General features: G+C 35.0%; 1 protein-coding gene across 7 annotated transcripts; it reads left to right on the plus strand.

Annotated features, from left to right (window-relative positions):
- Positions 1-4,468: 4,468 nt before the first annotated feature.
- On the plus strand, positions 4,469-11,149 carry LOC113306582. 7 transcript variants are annotated; one of them, XR_003338697.1, is made up of 6 exons: positions 4,469-4,802; positions 5,339-7,813; positions 8,034-8,199; positions 9,510-9,671; positions 10,319-10,738; positions 10,830-11,111. XR_003338697.1 is itself a non-coding variant. In XM_026555514.1 (6 exons), exons 1-3 carry the CDS (start codon positions 7,018-7,020, stop codon positions 8,117-8,119), a joined length of 711 nt encoding a protein of 236 aa, XP_026411299.1. In that variant the 5' UTR covers positions 6,934-7,017; the 3' UTR covers positions 8,120-8,199; positions 9,510-9,671; positions 10,319-10,738; positions 10,830-11,117. The 7 variants fall into 7 exon arrangements, 1 of the variants encoding a protein (XP_026411299.1); XR_003338700.1 differs by lacking the exon at positions 4,469-4,802 and having other exon boundaries at positions 5,155-6,266; positions 6,393-7,813; positions 10,830-11,112; XR_003338701.1 differs by lacking the exon at positions 4,469-4,802 and having other exon boundaries at positions 5,156-7,341; positions 7,665-7,813; positions 10,830-11,149.
- The last annotated feature ends 954 nt before the right edge of the window (positions 11,150-12,103 follow it).

The following is a 12,103-nucleotide window of genomic DNA, read 5'->3' on the forward strand; positions in this document are numbered from 1 at the left end:
GGAAGCCATTCTTCCAAAAGTTATGTGGTAAAATTCATTTAAATTTATTTATGCAATCCTTTTATGATTAATTGCACCGAATGAAAATTGAATAAATGATTTTTATTAATTAATTGTGTTTTCTCTTGATGAAATATGCTTGGTTTATTGCTTTTGATATTTCATGCTTGCGATTAACAATGGATGTTTTGAAATCTGATTTAGGCAATGATTAGAATCACAATTGTTTTTGATTTGAATTATAACGTCTAGAATTGCATGATAATAATTATTATTGAATCACATGAATTTTGGTGAATGGTGAAATCCTAACCCCTGGTCTTTCCATAATATTTACATTACCTTTGAATTTAATTTGTTTTATCTTTAATTTTTTTATTAAGTCTAAAAATTATTTCCTTCACAAGTCTGAAAAGAACCCAGTTTTTACCACAACTACAACATCATTTGAAAAACCATCACCTTGCAGTACATTGTTTAGGGTTTAGACTCGTTTCTCACCCACACACTCGAAATTACCAAAATCAGCAGAAACTGTTTTCACCCTCAAACAAGTTCCCAAGAAATTTGCATTTAAAAACTCCTAGCACATATTACACAATACAAAGTGCAAAGGCTCACCACCCTTATTAATTCTAGATAATTTACATCAAAAGGACTTGATGAATATTGCATGTTTAATATATAGGATCAACATAGAGCATCTTATACCCATTGGTCTCGCAGAGGCTACCATCAAAGGTTACAGATGGTGCCTAAGGAATAGGTTATGCGTACCAACCTATCTTTTATTGCTTTGGGGATATGCAATATTACATGCATCTTACTTAATTCGTTTTTAGAACCCAATATTAGTCAACCTTTTCTTCGTACCAGTTGGTAACTGGATTTAAGCCTGATATTCGTGTTCTTACGCATTTTTGGTTGCACTATGTATGTGCCATTACGAGTCCACATCATACTATGATGGGTCTTCAAAACTGTTAAGTGGTTATGTTGGAAATAAGTTCCCAACAATTATCCACATTTTATAACTTTTGGCAGGAGATCTCTTACCGCTAGATTTGCGGGTTATCACTTTAGTGTGACAGTCTTCCCGTCGTTAGGGGGAGATAAGAAAAAAGTATTTTCTAAGAGAACGACAGGAATCGTCGTGGTGTGTTCCCACTGTGCCTCATATTGATTCTTGTACTCCACAAATGTAAATGTGAAGTGATAGATAATATTATATTTTCAGAATGTACACTGATATTGCTAAAGTGATGAGATCAGACATACCAGCTGCAAACCTACCCGCAAGGTTACAAATCCTCAATACGTGATATACACCATAGACTAAGGTTTTGCAACTACACTCGGCGGAAGTGTGGTTGAGGCCGTGGATCCATAAAGGAAGTTGGAGAGACCACTTGGTTCGATCAATCCTCACCTTGAAAGGAATTAGGTGAGTAAGGCACAACTTATTTATATCATCATAAATCATCTCATAAGATTGTCTCTGAATATTTACATGAATCAAACTGGAGGACGCTTCGAAGTTTTAAATGATTCTAGAGAACAATGAAATCCTGACGGATTATGAGAATGCATATGAGTCAATGGAAGGATCATGCGTGCACAATGATAATATAATCCATAAATAATTGCTCCAGAAATAGAGCACAATGAGATCGAACCATTCATTCTTTTGATTAATTTCAAATAGATAGCATATTTGGCCTACGCAATCCAGGTAGAACTTATTTCTTTGACAAATATACTGGTATTTGGTGTGGTAGTGTTAACCAACCTAGTGTAAAGCCTGTGGGACATATGTGGTTATTTGTCACAAAGTGTAGTGAGAAGAATGAGGTCTTAAAGTATAAAGAATCAACTTGTGGCGCGAGGTTTCTCAAAAATCCCTGGATCGCTTACTCTTTTGAACATCATACTTTTCAGTTAATTAGTTTGCTTGGTAGTTTCAAAATAACTTGAAACATAGTATATGTGATTATATCTCTAGAGATTTAGACTCAAATATATTTGCAAAAGTGCATGATGGCCTTTTGCTTCCCAAGTCGAATGACTCTAAACCACGGAGTGTGTTTGCAGTTACACTGGAACACTCACTTATTGATTTAAACACTCAGGCGGATGTCGTATACCCTTCTAAGTGACTATTTGATTGGGAAGGGATAAACAAGTAAGTTTCCGTTCCATGCGTATTAAATGAGTTCCTGATTCAGAATTATAGCTATCTATGTCGACGGTATGTACATGATAAGTACTCTTAATGGAATAAGATATCTTACAAGCTATTTAAGAGATGAAAATCCTGGGAATCTCGATCTTATCTATGTTCTAAACTAGAAGACCGATCTTGTGGTATATTATTCCACCAGTTTGCATATGTCCATTGTCAGGCAATTTAACAAGGACGTGCATGCTGCTAGCACTCCCATGATTAGTCGAGTTTCAAATGTACATAAATGACCAATTCGTCTAAAGGAAGATGACGAAGTTTGGTCGGAAGATGAACTTTCCTTATCTAAGTATAATAGACGCATTGTACTTAGCATAATGTACTCGACCAAATGTTACATCCCAATGAACTTGTTATCTAGATATAGCTTAGTGCCAACGCAACGTCATTGGAATGGTATAGCGAATGTAATCATGTGCTTAAAAGTAACCATTGATATAAATTTTTTTTATCCATGCAAAGACATAAAAAGGAATGCTTACGAAAGTGCAATCCAAAGGTTGTTGATTATAAAGGAACAATAATCTCTTCTCTAACGAAAGTAGTCAGGGGGAGATACGGTAGATTATTTTCTAGGTCATTACCGATATTCAGTTTAGAAAAGTACATGACTAAAGGAACAATCTGGAACAACTCTGAAAGTAATCAGGGGGAGATCCCTCTTTATCAATACCAAGTTCTTCTCCTTCTCTATCTCTTGTTTTAACCTAATTGTTACTCCAAAACCTTATCACTGTTTATCTTAATAATATATATATATATATATATATATATATATATATATATATATATATAGATAAGAAGATATAGATCCAACTTATCTAATTTGATTTCCTTGATTTCAACATTAGCTTGACGATAATTCTATAACTGCGTTGATGTAAATCATCCATGTAGAAAAAGAAGAATAAAAATTCAACCATTCAATCTAGCTCTACGGTATAACTTTGTGCATGATAACGTTTTGTAGTGGAAATTATAGGTGAAACAGAGAAAGATAAGGGGAAGGAGAAGAACAATCTTATTAGGAGATTAGAGTAGAAGCATTACATATTTTCCTTTATATACAATCCTAAGAATCTAGTTGGACCGCACATCCATGGGCCGTAGGCCCTGTAACAGTTTTATAATATTTTTCTTTTAAATACTTATTTGTTTATTATTATAGTTAAATAATATATTATTATTTCATCAAAATCTTTGCGGAGTAAACATGATGTTCTTCGATCAGGAACATCGTCCTAATCTAGGTATTTGATTACCCAATATTTAAGAATCAATCAAGGTTGAGGTGTGTAGATATGAATAATGATTTCTTGCGATCCAGGTTGTTTCTAAATTGCTAAATCTAGGTCGTCTCTAAAGATTCTGATAAGACGTTTTTTTCTTACATCAAGGTTCTTTCCACAGTTTAAAGTAGGAAATATATTTAGCCTCGCGCATTAAGAAAATTACTACTAAAAAATTAGTTCAAACTTACCAATAGATAAAATGCACACTTTATGAAAATTGCTAAACGCAAATCTAGAACTAGGTTCTCAAGTCAGATCAATTCTCAGAAAGAGTTAGAAATTTCCTTGCTAGAATTGGCTAGAAATAACATATACAATCATGTAAAAAATCTTCCTTAAAAACAAAAAGAGAAAATGACCCTTAGACCAAATTAATGGACCGGCCCATATACAAGGTTCATGAACCCATAAGCTAAGCCTGTGAACTTAATTGTAAAAATAAGGTACCAAGAGAAATTTCAGAAAAAATACATAGCAATGGTAAATATTATGACGATTATAAAGGCTGATACCAAATTACTAAGGACTGATACCATCTCAAGATCTTAAATGATTCTGACCGTTGGATCGACTAAATGGTATCAGCCCCCAGTAATACTGATATCAACCTTTATAAATCATGAATATTATGGGTTGGGATCTATTAACAAAAGATTTTGACAAAACCTTTTAACAAAATTTGTTAACCGTGTGATCTCATACATCTAACGGCTTATCTCATGAATGATGTGGCACTTAATTATGTGTTTGGCTAAAGTCAAATGTGATTACATGATTTTAGGAACGAAAATGCAGCGAGAAGTTTAGGAATCTGATCTAGCATATACGGACGGAAAAAAACCTAATGTTGCAATACTAACTGTTTCTTTTCTTTCGGATGATTTTAAATAAGAATATTGTTGGATGGAACTACAATCATAATTAATGGCGATATTTAAACAAGTAACCAGTAACATTACGAGTACAGAGTACTAATCAAAGTTCTGCTCCTTCATCCGACGATCAAGTTTTGAAATTTTTATTGATGTCTTTTTTTAATTTTTTCTTGAAATATTCATTGCCGATCTTTTTTTTGAAGCATTTCATTGATGATCTGATGTATATATATCGCTTAAGGGACAACTCCAAATTTAATTAAGCATTCCTGACAAAAGCAATTTCAAACTTTTATATGTTTAAACGGTAAATCAAGGATATCTACGGTTATTAAGATATTTGATACTTGATAGCGCGGGAAGAAGATGATCACCTTAGCGGATATAGTTGAGGTACAGTTAATCATTTTCAGAAACTTTCTCACTTGTTAGCTATATTTCCTATATTTAGGTATATAATAATTACGTTTGGACTTCTGAACCAAACACGGACTAATGGTAAATTAAGTCCAAAAAGGAGGCCGTTAGATGAATGAGATCACACGGATATCAAATTTTGTTAAAAGGTTTTGTCAAAACTTTTTATTAAGGGATTCCGACCCAAATATTGTTGTCTTGAATGTTTCCATTTTCCTAAAAACAAATACAAGTGTGGGGATGTCTAGTATTTTTCTGCTTGTCCAAGTTATACGGTGACAATGCGAAGCTCAATTTCCCATGTCTTCAAAGAGACCGGAACGAGATGGGCATTTATGGCACGTTTTCATACAAATTTGTTTATGGTTTATGTTTTTCTAAAAGTCAAAAGTAAAACTATTTTGTTTTACAAAAAATTAATTTTTGATCTCTAGAAATCGTTATGAAATTTTACGTAAAATTGAATTCTCACTTTTGGACTTCTAGCTATTATTGATGTTCTATCCAAACAGGCTATTATGTTTCCTTTAGTCCGAGACAATCTTCCTTCTTGCCGCGGCTCCTCCGATGGAACGGCCAACATAGAAACCGGCGGAACAAAAAAGCTCTTCACATGACCAGAGTCACCAGACCGTTAATAAGTAAAATGCCCGTGTAATTTTCTGGAATTTTATTCTTACTAGGGTTGGGTTCTCAGTTCAGGATCAGAAACACAAGAAATTATGTCAACATTAACACCATCATCGTTATCTGGTTAGTATCTGTTCTTCCTCTAATGGTAATTTTTGATACCTGTTGATTGAATTTGCTTGATTCAAGATCAACAGATAACCATATAGATTCTGTTGTTGTCTCTGGATTAGATGCTTTTATCGATTTTGGTTGCGGTAGAAGGATTATCTGATGATGACTACAGATCAGACGCCTTTTATTGAATTTTTGTATAATTGTTGCCCTAGTTAAATAGCAGTGGCTTGCGTGTGTTAGGCTTGGTAACTAAAGACCCAAACCAAAATTATACTAATCCGACACCGGATTATATATTTATTTTGAATTTATAGCTATTCCCAACTTGGGTTTGGTTTTGGTTTTGCCTCTGGTGGTTAGTATCAGCAATTTAAAGAAAGGTTGTTTTTTGTTTCGAAGAAATAATTCCTTGTATTGGTCTTAAACACTGCCATTTACTTGTGTGCCGTGTTTATTTCGGATAAAGAACTGAACATTGTCAGCTAATTCTGGAGATTTCAAGTTTTTCATGTCGATCCATAAACCTTAACATGCTTTTCTATATTGGATGCACATTCATCCTGAATTATTAAGTTCTCAGCTGCTCAAAGCCAAATACTTCAAACATGAAGAATTTATACACATCAATCAGGATAGAAACAACAAGTCTTGGATCTGGCTGGGGGTTGAAGTTGGAAGGAAAACTCGTATCTGGTATGACTCTTGGATTATTAATATGAATTATAAACCTGCACCATCTTCTCCAAGCCATCTGGGTTATGTTTTTGTTTCAGAACTAATAAATACTAATACTTCTACTTGGAATTTAACCTACTTCAGACTCTCTTCTCCCCTGAGGTTGTGGATAAAATTTTCTAGAATGCAGATCAGTATTGATGAAGAAGATATAACAAGATGGTCACTTACAAGAGATGGTATTTTCACTGTCAAGAGCGCATATAACAAATTAGTTGAAGACAGATTCAATTTCCATACAGCTATCAATACAGTCCCTAAGACAGTTTGGAAATCCCTTTGGAAAATGAAACTGCCACACAGAGTCAAATTGTTCACCTGGAAGTGTCTCAAAAACATTTTTCAGACAAATGATAAAACGACTAGATTCAACCCTGACATCAGTTCTATATGCAGCATATGTAATCAACAGGAAGAAACTCTATTCCATTTGTTTCTTCAATGCAATCACTCTAGAGCTGTTTGGAGACTTCTTAACATCAATATTGATCTGGTAGCTGCAAGCTGTAACAGCATCAAAGAATGGGTTATTTCATGGTTTGATAATAATGCATTAAATGGAGTTGTAGATCAACAGAAATGGAGGGTGACTCTCATGGTTGGCTGCTGGATCATCTGGAAATAACGTTGTGAACATATTTTTCAGGACAAATCTCTCAACCCTACTCTTACTGCCTCTAGAATTAATTTGCACTTACACAATTTCCTAATGGCAGAACAGCAGAGTACCCATATAGTATCACAATCTAATACTACTGAACCACAAGTCAACAATATAGCTAAAGTTTATGTGGATGCATCTTTCGATTATCTTACTAACTCCATTGGCACTGGTATGGTGCTTGTTTCTATTGCAAGAGACTATGAAGGGATCAAAGGATCTTATGCAGATGGAATAATCGATCCAGAAGAGGGAGAATGCATGGCTGTCTTAGAAGCGTTGAGTTGGATTAAGGCACAAAATATTGAAGAAATTCATCTCATTGCTGATGCTGAGACTGTGGTGAATTCTATCAAGTCTGCCTCATCTCAAGTTAGATGGGAAAACAACAATTTAATTTCAAGTATTAGAACTTTGGTTTCTTCTTTCAAAATCTGCAAAGTTTCTCATGTAAAGAGAAACCTAAATAATTTAGCAGATTGCATATCAAAAAAAGTAAGGAGAGACAAATTACTTGTTGAGGAGTATGTTGACTACTCTCCTTGGATTTTATCTGTTCTGAGAAGGCATTCTATGCCTGACTTCCATTAAATAAAATTCTTATTGTTATCAAAAAAAAAACTTTGGATGCACATTAGATGTGATGAATAAAGACACTTTTATTTATGTATTCAATTTGTTGTATGAACTGTTAGACGCTGGGGACGAGGTCAGCAAAAAATCTCTAAAAGAGGAACAGCTGAAGAATTCAGTGGGGCAAATAGTAACCAGAACGATGAGACTGAAGCGAACGTGATTGGCGAGAGAGTGGAGGAAGTTAAAGTTGATAGTACCGAACAGACTAGTAAGCTCTCTTGCCTTCTATTGATATTTTTATTTGAATGATTGTTATAGACAGGAGTGTTTCTTTTTAAATTTTGAGGGTTGAGGAATTTAGTTGATAGTTTGCATCATCAATTCTTTTTGTTTATTAAATGGATGTATTGTAAGCCAAATTGTGTAGTATATCCAGCGTTAGATTTTTGATTTATAATTCGATTCATTGTATGCTCGTGTTATTGAAGTGTTAAACGCTGGGGGTGCGTCTAGCAGAAAGCCCCTACAAAAGGAACTACGGAAGATTTTAGTGGAGGATAGTGGTCCAGAATAATGAGACCAAATTAAAGGTGATTTACGAAGATCGTGGTTTGAGAGTGGAGGAAGCTAAAGTTGATAGTACCCAACAGATTGGTACGCAACCTTGTCTTCGATTATTTTATTTAGTTTCTATTTGAATGCATTGAAAAAGGAATGTGTCTTTTTTGTGAGTGAGGGTGGACATATCTAGTTGATGGGTTTGAATCATCTATTCTTTTGGTTTTACTGCATGGACGTATTGTATGCCCAACGTCTGGGTATGTAGCCCGGCCTTACAGTTGGCTTCTTACCTACCCTTGCTTTTTCTGAATTTGATGTGTTAAGATCAATAGACATTTGGATTGAATTACACCCCTATGAATTTTGGCTTTCGGCTAAACACCTTTCACGAATTTGGTGATTGTCAAGGTCTAATTGCCGTTTCACTAGAGAAAATGTTTTTTTTTTGTTTCTCAAGTGGGTTCTTAAAGCAATACATCTAGTTTACACATTGTCATTTACATATCGTGTTTTAGCGTGCCAGACAGCACAGTTTATGAACTGAAATGTCTTTGCTAATTCTGGGGATTTGAAGTTTTTCATGTGGTTTCATAGTTTTTTCGTGTCCAAGAATCAAGCATGATGAGGGTATGGTTGCATCATCATCCATTCTTTTTGCTTACTACATGGACGCAGTTGCTTTTGCTGAATAAGACCTGTTAAGATCAATAGATATATATGCTGAATTACACCCCCTATATGGACGCAGTTGCTTTTGCTGAATTTGACCTGTTAAGATCAATAGATATCTATGCTGAATTACACCCCCTATAAATTTTGCCTCTCAGTTAGACGCCTTTCCCGAAGGCCTGACTTCCGTTTCACTAGGGCGTATTATTATGCTCTCTTTGTTTCTCAAATGGCGTATTATTATGATCAATATAGTAACCTTGGGTTCCATAAATATTAAAATATCTGAGGCATCGATTACTGTCACCATCTTAAACTTAGACACCAGTCACACCACTATCACAAATGGGGTTTTCCTGTAAAAATAACCTATTACAATTTCATAACTTGTATTTGCCTAGTGAGGATTATGATCATGCTTGATTCTTGCATAACTTGCATAACCAGCGGATACCTGTATGGGCAATTACAACCCTATAATTATTAAGACGGTTTTGTCCGTTTTTGGTGATGGTATTAGGATCTGATTATCATTTCAGGTGAGAAATTATGCTTTTATTTTAGTGGTTCACAAATTATTACATCAGTTCTACACATCGTCATATTAAATGAACCATTGTCTGTTAATTCTGGGAATTGTCTTTCATTTATTTGTTTATTCATTCGTTGTTCAGCTTGCCTATATTCAGCTTTCTTCTAATGCTTAATTTGTTTCCTTGTGATGATAAAACCAGCATTGTATGCTCGCATTATTCAAGTGCTAGACACTGGTGATGAGACCAGCAGGAAATCCCTGAAAGATGAACTACTGAAGATTATAGAGAAGGAAAGTAGTAAGCAGAATGGTGAGACCAAAGCGAAGGTGATCAGCGAAAATGGTTGCTTGAGAGAGACTGGTAAGCACACTTGCCTTCAATTGAGGTTTTTTATTTTTCATTTGAATGATTGTTGTTGGAGTTTTTGTTTCTGAATGTGGAGAGATCGATGAAGCTAGTTGATCATTTGTGCTCTCCATTATTTTTAATCACAGCATGGACGTATTGTATGCTAAATAGATGCCTAACATTAGGGTTTGCAGCCATGCCTAACTTCTGACGACTTCTGTTCTATAGACTATAATGGCGTTTGCTGAATTTGATCTGTTAAGGGCAATAGACGACCAGATTTATCTACACCCCTTTGGATCTTTTCTCTTCGTTATACACCTTTCTTGAGTTTGGTGATTGCTAAGGTCTGATTGCCATTTCACGAGGGAAATGATTTGCTTTCTTTGCTTCTCAAGTGGTTCTTAAAGTATTACATCTATGTTACACATCGTCATTTACATATCTTGTTTACTGTGCCCAGTTTTATGAGCTGAAATTTGTTTGATAATCTGGGGATTTAAAGTTTTCCATGTGGGTTATTAAATATTAATATGGTATTTTATCCAATTCACTAATTTTATTTTTTTGTTATTTTATCCAATTCACTTATCCAGCTCACCTTTATATAGTTATGCTTTACATTCTTGTCCTTATAATATTCTGTTTTGGGTTTGAAGATTTAGGCGATCGCTGTGTGAAATGGTTTAAGGGTAAGCATAAGACCAGTAGAAACTCCCGAGAAGAGCCACCACCAAAGAAGAACAAGTCGGAGGAGAAAAATGGTGATCAGAATGATGAATCTATGTCTGGCTGTTTGAGAGAGTTTCGTAATTACTCCCGACTACTACATTTCTTTTTCATTTGATTGATTTGTTGAGAGTAGCAAAATTAAGCACTTTTGCCGTCTCTCAACTCTTGTTGTTAAAGATAAAATAGAAGTGCTGTTAGTAACTCGTCTTTCTCATCATTCTTTCTGCTCCTTGCTGTATTATTTTGTGAAAATTGCAGTGGAAAAACGTGCTAGGCTTGCAGATGGAGAAGAAGTCCATCAGTTTGATTATATGTCAACTAAACCTTGGTATCCTGAGAGAATTTTGGTATGTTTCACTTGTTCGTTTAAAATTGATGGCCGTTGAGAAATATATCTAAAACCGGGTAAACTGATCAATTTTGATGTTTGCTTTGCAGAAACCTCTCGGGCCATTTGTTACATGATAGTTTGGCGACCGAAGAATACAGCCTGATGATAATGTGGATTTTTTAAATTATTCCTCCCTGAATGTTTCAAGAAAAATTTAGACGAAACATAATTCATAGGAATGTAAGTAATTTTTGCTTGTCCAATCAATAAATATGCACCCCAAAGAGGAAGCAATTATGATGCGAAATCATAATAATCTACTCTTTAATAGTGGCAGCTCGTCATCTACTTTTTAACTAACCCGGGAAAAAGATACTCCTCTGTTTCTGGAAAAATGATATTTTCACTTTTCGTGAAACAAAGATAATATATCTCTCTTAGCAGGCTTGCTAGGGCCTCTGTAGCAAACCGCCAAAATGGATTTTTGACAGTTTGCCAATTGTCAAACCATAAAGAAATGTTTTCCCTGTCCCCCAAAGTCCATCCAGTATTGTCCGTCACAGTATCAACCCATTCTTTTCTCTTTTTTTTTTTTTTGTTGTAAGTTAAAATGCAATAAAAGAACTAACTTTAGGAGTTAGTAATCCTTACATCAAAATCAGTAGGGCCATCTAGTGCTGGGCATGTAGACGATGCCCTGGCATTAGGTTTATCTACTTTTAAAACATACTGAATACAAGGAGGGCTGGCATCCCAGTTAATAGCAGTTCTGAAGAGCCTAGCCTCCTTAGCTAGTGTGTCAGCTACATTGTTTGTTGTTCTAGGAATGAAATGGAAACCTTTAAAATTGTTACAAAAAGAAATTTCATGCTTCACTTCGTCCATGATGGATTGGTTCTGCTAGGTGATTTGAGATGGCTCTCCCTTCAGATAATCAAAAAGGTTCTTACAGTCTCCTTCCATACTAAAATCAGAAAGTTTCATAGCTCTTGCACATTTAGCTGTCTGAAGGAATCCTAGAGCTTCCGCTTCTTTTGGGGTAGTTGCTGAGATTGGTCCTGCTCTTCCTCGAGTGAATTCACCTGCATCATTTCTGAAGATTATAACAAAGCCTGCTGGTACACTGCTTGATATCCAAGCATCATCCAAGTTTAGTTTATTATGTAGGGATTCTGGAAATTACCAGATTTTATCTCCTTTGTTTCCTGATACCAAATCTTTACTTTTAACTAAGTATTTTTCCTTATGCCAGAAAGCTAGGTGTCTCTATATCTCTAAAGCTATTTACTGGTGAGTTTGTTGTTGATTATCAAAAACTTTGTTGCATCTTCCCTTCCATATGAACCAAATTTTGGTCATAATGATTTTTATGGGAATCAGA

Source organism: Papaver somniferum, chromosome 8 (genome assembly GCF_003573695.1).
Source record: "Papaver somniferum cultivar HN1 chromosome 8, ASM357369v1, whole genome shotgun sequence".
Taxonomy (NCBI): domain Eukaryota; kingdom Viridiplantae; phylum Streptophyta; class Magnoliopsida; order Ranunculales; family Papaveraceae; genus Papaver; species Papaver somniferum.

What these genes read in the sequence shown, in the direction of transcription:
- LOC113306582 (XM_026555514.1), top strand. Translation starts at nt 7,018, where the DNA reads ATGGCAGAACAGCAGAGTACCCATATAGTATCACAATCTAATACTACT. An exon ending in GACAAATTACTTGTTGAGGA is followed by an intron (nt 7,494 to 7,664) that starts GTATGTTGACTA and finishes ATGAACTGTTAG; the next exon opens with ACGCTGGGGACGAGGTCAGC. An exon ending in TGATAGTACCGAACAGACTA is followed by an intron (nt 7,814 to 8,033) that starts GTAAGCTCTCTT and finishes GTGTTATTGAAG; the next exon opens with TGTTAAACGCTGGGGGTGCG.